Source organism: Haliotis rufescens, unplaced genomic scaffold (genome assembly GCF_023055435.1).
Source record: "Haliotis rufescens isolate VD_foot unplaced genomic scaffold, xgHalRufe1.0.p SCAF_11, whole genome shotgun sequence".
Taxonomy (NCBI): Eukaryota; Metazoa; Mollusca; class Gastropoda; order Lepetellida; family Haliotidae; genus Haliotis; species Haliotis rufescens.
The window spans coordinates 13101160-13113819 of record NW_025963791.1 but is presented as its reverse complement, the minus strand read 5'-3'; the positions used below and the strand labels follow the sequence as shown (position 1 = coordinate 13113819).

At 38.0% G+C, this 12660-nt stretch overlaps 2 protein-coding genes across 3 annotated transcripts in view; both read right to left on the bottom strand.

The window, feature by feature from the left end:
* The window catches only part of LOC124141133, a 40138-nt gene extending 36606 nt beyond the window's left edge, over positions 1-3532 (bottom strand). For both annotated transcript variants that reach the window (XM_048392258.1, XM_048392259.1), the window contains exon 1: positions 2987-3532. The gene's annotated coding sequence lies outside the window, so the exon portion shown is untranslated. The remainder of the gene's footprint in view (positions 1-2986) is intronic.
* An 806-nt stretch (positions 3533-4338) lies between these two features.
* On the bottom strand, positions 4339-8588 carry LOC125378074. The gene is made up of 4 exons (XM_048392903.1): positions 8316-8588; positions 7563-7624; positions 6893-7018; positions 4339-6575 (listed from the first exon to the last, which is right to left on the bottom strand). Exons 1-4 carry the CDS (start codon positions 8515-8517, stop codon positions 5412-5414), a joined length of 1554 nt encoding a protein of 517 aa, XP_048248860.1. The 5' UTR covers positions 8518-8588; the 3' UTR covers positions 4339-5411.
* Positions 8589-12660: the final 4072 nt, after the last annotated feature.

Below are 12660 nucleotides of genomic sequence, written 5' to 3'. Positions count from 1 at the left end.
GTGTATACAATGTCTCTAAATAAAGTTTACGTTGATCTGTTCAACCATGGTAAGATTAATTGTGCTAATTTTTTTGGGATTTATTTGGTACTTTAATAAATGAGTTTGTATTTATTTCGTTGACCAAGGCAGTTTTCATGTGAGTGAGTGAGTTTGATTTTATCAATATCACTGCGGGGTAAACTAGAAATGGGCTTCATCCATTGTACCCATGTCGGGAAGCGAACCCGGGTTTTCGGCGTGACGAGCGAAAGCTTTAACCACAAGGCTACCCGAACGCCCCAGTTTTCATGTGATATTCAATATAATGATACTGCAAAAACTTCCTATCATATTGATAATTGCCAATTCAGCACAGAACTTTGGTGTCGGGAAATTTGGATAATCAATAATATTATTTGTCGCGCATTATTACAACGTAAGGGTTTAACATCTTTAATTTTCTTTAATTAACATTTCTTTCGAATTATTTCACATTACATAAATTAGACAAGTTAACGAGAACAGATTTATCGAGATATCATTGGTTACATACGTAACTAGTACACTAGTTTTGTATTAATAAATCGTTGAACATCTACTAGTCTAATACAAACACGGTTCCCACACAAGAACTTTCAAAATAATTATTTATTACCTCCAAAATGTTGTACATGTATAACCATTCACATATTTTAATTGTTAGGCAGATTGTCATGTGACGACGTCAAATCACAATTTATTATTACAGGTATGAGTGGAAATACACGCCAGGGTGAGGGGATTTAGCAGAAACGGAGCGTCATTGCTTGTTACATGACCAACTGGATTACATGCCCTTGTGTAGCTATTGTAGATGACGCTTTATGACAAGCGGTAATGTTGAATAAGTATCTCGTCTTTCATTGGCTAATGTCAAATATTGTGTTTCCTCATACTCATAAAGATTGCGTGTTACATGGCGTCCGAAAATGGGCGGATATTACCCGGAACGACTCAAGTACAACGTGAAATTCATCCTCTATTACATATAAGGAAAGTTTCTCATGCATATATCGATTTCAACAACATGTGTAGCAAATAGTGAAAATAACATAGGGCTTAGCATACACCCTTGTCTTAAACAAAATGGACAATCAAAATAATCCGTGAAATCTGTATTGCATACAACAAATGCTTTAACTGATCGGTATACACTTTTATTTTACCATTTTAGCCATACATGTAGGAAGACAACAATTTCCATAGCTGTGCTCGATTGCAAAATCAAAAGCCTTTGGTAACATCAATAAATGCAGCATAAATTTCTCCTTCTTTTTACATAGACATTTTTCAATCATTGCATATATAAGGTAAAAATATGATCAACAGTCAAACAACCTTCGTGAAAACCTGTTTGATTTTCAGAAACTTTTCTCATAACACCTATCCATTTTAAAAGTATGCCATTTCATATACATTATATTCTTTTCCTGACGAACTGACGTAAAGATGTTCCTCTGCAATTATCGGGATTATTTATATCGCATTTTAATGCAAAGGAATAATAATTGTCCACAAGTTCCAAAAACATCCACTGTGAAATATCTTGTTAAACAAAGAAAGTAGGAAGGGCATTATAATTGGTTCCGAAGATTTAATCACTTCAATGAGCACATTATCAATTCCAGGAGATATTCCATTTATTTATGAGAGCAATAGCTTTATTTCTTTCTTTAACTATTATATATATATGGAAGATTCTCATATAGGCCCTTCAATCTCACTGATCTGTAGAGGTCTGTCAGTTTCAGTTTCTTTTTCTAAAGTAATAGTTTTTAAGCTGTTAAAAAATATAGCTGAAAATATCGCTTTGATATTACTAGAAACTTTCCTTGTATGTGAAATACTTATATAACTCTTTCGAAAAGCTGCTGCATTTGTTCTAGTTTCATATAACTTTTGCCCAATTTTCACTTGGCGCTCATGTATTTGTTTCTCAATTTACAATATCATATTCTGCAAATAGAACTCTTGCAATTTTTGAAGTGTGATAACTACTCTTGACTTCCTTCTTAGCTCTCATGAAAAATCAAACATTCTGGGATTACGAACTTTCTCTTTCATACATTTTGCTGATTCAAGTATTTTACGACAAAAAAAAATAATCTAAGACTTCGTTAACATCTTTGTCGACAACAATAACATGGTCTGTTACAAAATCTTTTAGGGCAATAATGTTGGCTATAAACGTGTCAACATGCAACGTATTCCATCTATACTTGACAGGACATGGTATACATTCTACATTTTACATTAGCTTATAAAAGATAACAGGTATATGCTTACTCTCCATTCTGTTGCCTACAGTATTTTGTGGTAAAAGCCTAAAGGAGCAATAGTCAAGTAAACCAATATCATCTCATTTACTTCGCAGACCTTCTATGTTCCATGTCCATACTGGTGACCGTAGACAGTTTGATGTCAGTGCAGTATCTATTTGAGCCTGATTTCTTAATGACTTGGGTTTGCCGTATTCCTATTTGGATGCATTGCTCCTCTGACTATGTTGAGGAGTGGATGTAGCTTGGAATGTAAACAGAGAGCTATCTGAGCATAAGATAAAGTAGTTAGATATTTCGAGGAATGCTGCACATAAGATAAAGTACTTATATATTTCGGGGAATGCTACACATAATTAAGATAAAGTACTTATATATTTCGGGGAATACTACACATAAGATAAAGTACTGATATATTTCGAGGAATGCTGAGAATATGATAAGGTAGTTATATATTTCGGGGAATGCTACATACATGATATTAAGACTTAGTAGTAACACCATTATTTCTGTGAGGTTGTTCAATGTAGTTTATACAAATCTCTTTTGCCTGGTGTGAATAAATAATGTTGTATTTTGGATTTATTCATGTATTATGTTCATATAAATCTATGCCATAAAATAGTCATATGCTGTAGATAAGGTAAAAACGGTCACATTAATAATAATGATATATTTAAACTCACCTTAGTAATACCGTTCGTGTGGATGTGTCGTGGCAGTCTCAGTCTATTTAGGTTATTGACAACCTGTTTTGAAGTTCTCGTACACATGTCCAATAGTTTCTTATTGTACATTGTTCGTTCGTTGAACTACTTAAAGACAGCTGCGCTATTGACGGCTCTGTATTATATACAATGTTGTGCAGTAAACAATCCTCCATCGCACGTCACTATTATGACCTCATTGTGAGGAGGTAAATCAATAATTGCACATAGAATTATAACATTTCAAATGACTACAGACAATGACTGAGAATGTTTTTAAACTTCCGCGGTGATGCGTTGGTCAAATCAGCTGTTTCAATTAGAGGGGATTATTGTCATTTATATCCTATGAACTAACCAGAGTCGAGTATTTTCAAAATGCATGGTAGAATTCGTGTTAAACACACCGAACAACATCGTAACGTACCTGTTATAAACCACCATCTCATCAGGAAGCAGCAACATGCTCCGACAAACTTGAATTAACAATCTTATTATACTGGCACTGTATGTTCCCGAGGTAATTACATAGCCACTGTGCCTACACAAGTGTTTATTCAATCTGTACAATTACGTCACAAAAAGAGAATACAATTGCTGGAAGAGAATTTTAATACTACTTCCCTGACACTGTGATTCTGTCCGGTTTGCAATTTTGTATATATATATATATACGGTTTACATGTATATGCCACGTTAGCTTGGTTGGGTATTTACCCATCGTTCAGAAGAGTGGAGTTAATATATGAACTTAAAATATTTCGATATTGAACAAATGCGAATGTAAATATCAAAATCGAAATAATAATATATAAAATTAAGCGGCATTATTTGTTTTCGTTTCTAAGCATGATTGTGAAATAAAGTGCCTGAAGCCGTCATTGAAGTGATCTTCTTAGTAAACAAAGAGAACGGCCTTATCTGTCGTGTTTGACAATCACAAATTTCAGTTATTTCACGACGTTTTAACTTAATATGGAAGGGAAGCCGGAAGTTCTGCAATCCTAGACGTCAACAGTTTCATTGGTTCACTCCCGCTATGTTCGCACGTAACGGTAGCTTTACCATGCAACTGTTACGTTTCATTGTCTACACGAGCTTCTTAAAACACACCCCATCATGTCAACAGTCAGAACTTAACACCTGAATTATTTATTTGAGTGTATGACATGTGTTGTTTGAGTGTGAAATGCGTTGTTTCAGAGTATTGCATGCGTTGGAGTGTGTGGCATGAGCTATTTGAGTGCATGACATGACCTGTTTGAGTGTATGACATGATGTGGTTGAGTGTATGACATCATCTGTTTGAGTGCATGACATGACCTGTTTGAGTGTATGACATGATGTGGTTGAGTGTATGGCATGATGTGGTTGAGTGTATGACATCATCTGTTTGAGTGCATGACATGACCTGTTTGAGTGTATGACATGATGTGGTTGAGTGTATGACATCATCTGTTTGAGTGTATGACATGATTTGTTTGCGTGTATAGCCTGAGCTGCTTAAGTGTATGCCATGAGTTGTTTGAGTGTGACATGAACTGTTTGTGTGTATTGCATGAGTTTGAGTGTGTTTCATGAGCTGTTTGAGTGTGACATGAGCTGTTTGGGTGTATTGCATGTATTGTGGAAGCTTGACCACTGTTGTGGATAGATGAATGTTATTGATGATAATATTGCATTTGATACTGCCTTTGAATTTTGTACTACCACTACTGCATACTGCCAATGTGATTGCTCTGCAGTAATTTGTATTGATTTATCAACCTAGTTAATAGTATAATGCAATTGTAATATGTGTTATGAGAACAACATTCCAAATCTCCCATACAACATCGTCTAAACATTCTTGCAATGGGTTTACTGATTTTCTTGATTATCCAATCACGGTTTTCCTTTACCAAAACAATACGACAGTCAGTTATTTTCTAAATCTAACATTTTTTATTTGGTTATGTAGCCTACATCAAAGACCATATTCCCTCTAGTATATGGTCTCTGCCTACATATATGTGCTTATTTAAATCAATTGCAGATTAAATATTTTTCCAGGCACCTTCGAAAATCAATCCATACATTTGATCTGGATTGATGTTTGGGTTCAGAAATTGTTCTTTACACTGCTCTTATAGATCTGACATAGGCCACAGGCCTTAGGGACCGACCATTTGACATTCATTGACACTGGGAAAAATATATAAATTGTTCCAGTAAATAGTAGAAATGTTGCCTCAGGTTTTACACAAAACGAATGTTCGCTGGAAATTTAACTTGAAATTGTTTCCGGAAGCTCCTACTTTCTTGGAGCAGTGACGGAAAATCTTTTTTTAAGACGAAAACTAAAGACATAGACATGTAAATGGGTAAGGTCCTGCACTATTTGCATATTTACTTACACATATAATTAAGACTTAATTTTCTTGTATCTCAAATACCACCCATCTTTTCCTCCAAGCAGCTCCGAGTCATAGTGTATGCTACGGTCGTTTATATGGTCTGGGAACGTGGTTTTCAAAACATTGAGAATTTTAGGCTCAATAATGTGGAAATGTTTCCTCGGAGTATAACCATCCCGTACAGAACGGATGAGAGTCACCACACCAGGAGTGAATGACTGTGAGAGGATAGTCTTGAGATGGTTGGTGGTGTTGTCAATCTCCTTCTCGTCAACGCTGTGGTATGGGATGAGCGTTGTATTAGGCCCATTGTAACCCTGGCATATCACCATGCCATCATTTCGGTTGAAGCCTGTACTCCTTGGGGACTGGTTCATACACACGCCAACAGTGATAAGTTCCTCCAACTTACGCTCATCAAGGTAAAGGAGGTCGTCGAGTAGACGACCAAGTATAAAATAGGTAGATTCGTTAGGCAGGCACATAACATGCCTAGCCTTTTCCAGTACATTGTGGAGTTTATCAATAACTGAATTCCTCATAGAAAGTGAGTCAGAACATGATCTGTCATCTTTTGCTCTTCCGCTACCGCAGAGCTTGAGATGTGTGAGTGTGATCTTTAACATGTCATGAAAGAATTTATCAGCCAGCATTTCATCGTGAGCATTGTCAACACACATAAGCTTCCCTACACTGAATGATATGTCATAGATTTGAGCCTTACTCATCCCGGCATCGTACAGAGGAGCGGACACAGCTTCACATGCGTAGTAGTCCTCGTCAATGTCCACGATGACGCTGTCACTCGCCGTGATCCATCTGCCTGATTTTGCTAGCTCTATAGCCTTGTCTGTACTCACGAACTCCAACGTGCCCTTTAGGGACATATCCATACATCTAGACTCAGGTATGACAACATAATCCTCAGAATCATTTTCAACATCTGCATCAATCCAGGCACATGGGTTGTCTATCGTGAAGTGGTCAGATTCTGCGCAAACACAGCGTTCCAGTATGTATCTGTCACCATCACTCTCCCCATGTCTGTACATTACGCCGATTCTCAGTCGAACAGACACGTAGGGGGCGTTCGTTTCGTGGAGGAAGCCTCCAGCGTCATACGGGGGCCAAACCCAGATGAAACGATTGATCAACCCTGTGGAAGCAGCGACCTGGAAATATGTCGAAGACGTTCATTCATTGATATTTTGGGGCGGGGTGGTGGGTTTGTTGTGAAAGTGGGGTTTTTATTGAACAAAAATAAAAAAAGTAATTTGCACTCAGGAATTACAAAACGTTTCAGAATAAATGTATTGTGGCTTTGTAGAGAAAAAATGTACGCATTGAAACATGACTGAAAGTATATTCAAACAATCAATATCCAGGTTGTATCCACGGGTTTGTCCGGTCCGTGATCAGTGATATCACTGGAATACTGACTACAGGTTAAAACCCCAACCACTACAAGAGACTAATTTGGGTAATTTACCTGAATAAAGACGTCGTTCCTCTCCATCATTAGCTTCACCTCCCTCTGGTTGGTAGGTAACCGAAAGAGAGGCATCTTCCTCCAATACTCTGGTTGGGCGGCGTCTGAGTGACCGTCTATGTGAATCTGCCGAGGAGAGTCAGATCTGTAGATACACGCAGTACCGAGTAGCAATTATAATTATGACTACGTCATTCGCTTACAAGTGGGACCTCGCTATCCATTTACTAGTCGTCTAAGGCGCCCAAATTTCTGTGGACTTGGATTCGAATACCAGTTCGCCCTGGTTATGTTTCTAGGTTTGTCAGCGCCATACCCGTGCTCGTTGGTTTAAAAAAAGTGTTAAGCGTTTGAAAGCCCTTCTGGTTGGTCTCCGAAATAAAGCGGACACGCCGCTACATAACTGAAATACTGTTCAAAGAGGCATTAAACCAAATTCACTCACTACCTTTAGCGACATTTTCAGTCATTTGTTTCCTCTAAAAAGAACACCGCCCAAAATTCTTTTGCCTACTGGATATAGAATAATAATATGATGTTACTATCATAATCAGTATGGAGTTGGTCACAACTTTAATGCGTGTAACAAAAAGTAAGTTTACATCCATCAAGCCGATTGCGCTTAATAATCAACAGTTAACTATGCTCGAATAACAAAGGGTTCGATTACCAGAACGTTCCCTTGCTTCTTAATTGCCCCACTAGCTGCGGCCGAGAACCAGTACATCAAAGCTGCAAAAGACACAAAAAGTACATCAGTGCTCCAACATACTCACACAGTACATCATAACTCACATAGAACATCAGTACTACGCTAGACACAAACTGTATATCAGACACACATAACTTACATCAGGGCTGTAACAGAGACACAAAGTACATCAGTACTTCAACATACACACAGTACATCAGTACTGCAACATACACAAACACATTCCGCTACTGTCACGCCCCCACCACATCCGTACACCATCTCATCACTATAACACAGTCTCCTACAGTCACATCCTCACACCACCACTTGTTCACTACAACATCGTCTACTCTAGTCACGTCCCCACACCACCGCCTCATCACTACAACATCGTCCTCTGCAGTCACGCCCACCTGATCAGTGCAACATCGCCTCCTACAGTCACGTCTCCACACAACCACCTGATCACTACATCATCAACTCCTTCAGTAAATTTCCCACACCACCACTTGTTCACTACAACACCGTCTGCTCTAGTCACGTCCCCACACCACCACTTCATCACTACAACATCGCCTCCTACAGTCACGTCCCAAACAACACCTAAAAATCATTAACAACATCCTCCTCTTCAGTCACGTCCCCACGTCACCACCTGATCACTACAACATCGTCTACTCTAGTCACGTCCCTACACCATCACCTCATCCCTACAACATCGTCTACTACCTTCATGGTGTTCTTCCATAACGTTTACGACGCCGAAAGAGGGGAGTACGAGGGAGTGATCCATGTTTGTTTTCAAATCGGTGTCCGCCAACGTATCCGCCCTCGATGTAGCACCCGTCCTATTAAGCCGCAACAGCAACATCACCACGGCGACCCACACCAACATCACGATGGATAAGGTCTTTATTGTTAGCAACCTCATGATGTATGGACGGAAGAGACCGCTGCCCGTCTGTTGTTAGAACCGCCGACGAACAAGCTACAGCTTACTGTTGGTAACAAGGTGACAGGGCAACTTTTAACATGATTTACTATCCAAATCCACTTTCCGTGTAAATTGATTTTACATTTGGCCTTTTTCCTCGTATATACATACACAACGTTCAAAACCGTTACGCATGTGTACAGTGTCTTTTGTTACTGGCCTTGTCACAGATTAGTAACCGAAGCTACATACATGTATATGCTGGTATCTATTCCACGTGTAGTAACTGCTGGTATATATCACACCTGTTGTAATTACATGCTGTTATATTTTACACTCTCAGTAATTGATGTTCATGTGTTTATGCGTTAGAAATCCTACTTGTTGATCCTTATATAGTTTCAATAAGTGTCGACTTGATCGGCAAATGTCATGTTGAGCTACCAAATGTAACCACGTGTAATATATACATACTCTAAGTTCAAAACTGTTAGACACGTGTACAGTGTTTTTGGTTACTCGTGTTATCACAGGTTACTATATGTTTATATTTACTTTCCTGGAAGGTGCATTTCAACAGAATAACGCCGCAGTATTCCAGGTATATCGTCTTATCGGTTGCATGTGGGAGGAAAGTCCGAAGTGCTGCAGACGGGGCATTTACCACTCCGGTGGAACTCACGAGCACGTGTATTGTGCAGACACAACAATGGTCCTAATTTGGGCGAATCTGGGATTCGAACATTTTGGTTAGGTATGCTTCAGTTACATAAATGCTTGCAGATTTACACCTGTAGTACCTGAAGCTCCATCTATTACATCTTCAGTAACAGAAGCAACATGTATGGCGGTGTCTGTTATACCTGTAGTAAATGAAGCTACATATCTTCTGGTATCTATTACACCCGTAGTAACTGAAGTTACATACCTGCTGGTATCTATTACATCCGTAGTAACTGGGGTTTCATGCCTGCTTGTATATATTACACATGAATCATAACAGCTGTAGTATCTGTAGTACTATAGCTATATAGCAGCAGAAGCAAAATACCTGAGCGTATCTATTATAGTTGTAGTACCTTAAGCTACATAACCACTGTATTTATACACTTGTAGTAACTAAAGCTACATACCTGCTTGTATATATTACACATATTTTAAAGTGTCATACCTCCTTGTGTATATTACACCCGTAGAAACTAAAGCTACATACCTACTGGTATCTATTACACCTGTAGTAAATGAAGCTACATACCTGCTTGTATATATTGCACCCGTAGTAACTGAGGTTTCATACCTGTTTGTATATATTACACATGTAGTAAATGAAGCTACATATCTTCTGTATCTATTACGGACGTGGTAACTGAGGTTTCATGCCTGCTTGTAAATATTACACATGTATCATTACAGCTGTAGTATCTGTAGTACTATATCTATATAGCAGATACCTGAGCTAAATACCTGAGCGTATCTATTATACTTGTAGTATCTTAAGCTACATAACCACTCGTATTTCTACATTTGTAGTAACTAAAGCTACATACCTGCTTGTATATATTACACATATTTTAAAGGAGGCCACATACACTCCGGTATATATTGCACATGTAGTAAATGAAGCTACACATATGTTGGTATCTGTGACAACTGTAGTAATTGAAGTTGAATTCCTGCTGATACCTGTTACACGTGTAGTAATTGAAGTTACATACCTTCTGATACCTATTACACTTTTGGTAATTGAAGTTACATACCTACTGATACCTATTACACATGTAGTAATTGAAGTTTCATACCTTCTGATACCTATTACACTTTTGGTAATTGAAGTTGCATACCTACTGATAACTATTACACATGTAGTAATTGAAGTTACATACCTTCTGATACCTATTACACATGTAGTAATTGAAGTTACATACCTTCTGATACCTATTACACATGTAGTAACTGAAGAATAATAAATACATGACGTGTCTATTTTCAGCATCGGCGTGTGCAGTTAGAAACTGATATTCGGAATGAAAAAGATGACTACTTTCATTTAAAATCTTACGCGTCTTTGCTGCTCATATATTTCGCCTGAGATTTTTGCTTGCCGTATTCAAATATTTATGTATTTTGGATTTATGTCTCCATAACAGCAGTGGACTTTAAAAATGCTTTGAATAAATGTTCTATAAAATAGAGAGAGAATTGTGTGATCAAGTTTAAAATACCGAGAGCGCCGTAACATATACGCCGAATATATACATTCCTCGTGTGAGTAATTGAAGCTACATACCCGCTGGTCCTTGCGATCTGTTTCTTCGTACTAAATCTTACTATTTAGTTTAAATATGGTTTGGTTACTCTTCAGCTATCGAATTGATCGGCAGATGTCACACGGACATATGGGAACCTAAGGCTTCATCAATCAGCTCGTGGTTATTTGTTAAAGGAACTTGTTATGAGTTCAACCTGTTACTGTGCATATTATACGTTTGTGGCGCTAAACATTGACCAGTCAATACATCATCATTGCTTTCATTTTCGTCTAATGAGCAGCCGTCGCTTGTCATTTGTCATGATTGTAGGTGGTGGCAGTGGAAGTGGGGGAGTGGATGAGAGGGTTGATGGGTGCGGTACTGAGGGTGGAAGGTGGAATTAGGGTTGGGTGCTGAGTTGGGAGTAGGAATAAGAAGTGGGTATTTGAGTGGGTTTTCTTTTAGGTTTTTGTTTATTTATTATGCATTTCATTTATTTTCATTTTATTCTTATATTATGTATTTGTTTATTTAGCATTATTTTCTTGTGTAGTAGGGGGTGGGGTGGGGAATTGCGGGACAGGTTAGCGGGAATGGGGGATGGGAGGCGGTTAGTGGGTGAGAGTAGGGTGAGAGATGGAGTGCTGGAAAGGGGAGCGGGGATGGAGGAAGGGAGCAGGAATGTGACTGGGGTGAGAGCTATAGTGAGGGAGAGGGGAGCGGGAGGGGGAAGAGGGAGTGGAGTATGGAAGTATTTGGAAAACGGGAGGGGCTCTATGAGTTATATCAAACCACAACGTCCAACTACATTAATATAAGTATTATTAATATTGCATCCTTTATTATATTACCCTACACGATGTCAAGATGTTTATCATATCAGGAAAATATGAAATATATCATCATTTTTGCAATTGGACAATTTCTTTCCTGGACCTCCTAAAATATGCATTTTCCATATTCACATGCAAATATGTAATCTTCAACGATAACAGGCTCTAGTTTTTAAATGCCATTCTTTACGCCCAACGGAATTTGTTTCGGCAGAAATTCGAGACTGATTATTCTCTGACGTTGACGTTTTATATTTATCAAATGTTATGTAAGATATTAAAAAACATACCAAGGCATAATTTCAGAGTTTACTATCTGACACAGCTAAGTATCCAACATGAACCACACGCTCAGAAAACACGTGTCGTGTCTGCAGTACTTATACCAGTGCTGTATATGTGCTCTACGATGTCAAATGGTGATCTCTCACTTGACAAGAACCCCCGTCCGTGTTTTATTTTGTTGAAATTGTTCGGGATAATGAATAGTGATCTTTATAGTTCCCACACAGAAATAATTATGAACATTAACATCCTTAAGGTCATATTGATATATTGATATCTGTAAACTTACACCAGTTGTATGCATATGAATTGTGAAGCATTCATCGATCTGTTTTCTGTGCATGCGACAAAGCTGTTTCCAAAATACCATAAGAAACCAGAGTATAGCCGGGTTCATTGTTCGATGCCAACTTTAGACCACCTGTCAGAGAGGCAATACAGAATTATTAATTTTTTCTTCTTGCTGTTGTTGTAGTTGTTGTTGCTGATGTTGTTGTAATAACAGAAAGTATCACGTACAGCTATTTCTCTTTATATGTTCGCGTCAAAGTTTGGCAAAGAAACACTGTGAGAAAAGTTGGCATATTGAGTATTGTGTAAATTCTGAAAAACTATGATTTTATAGAAACTTAAATCCATTTCATTCTTGAAAGTCATTTGTTTTAGACCTTAATGCACACATACCCTTCCAACATATGAAGTAAAGAGCTAATGATATCGAATTAATAAATCGATTATTAAACATTTATTAAATTACTATTCATCTATCTTTC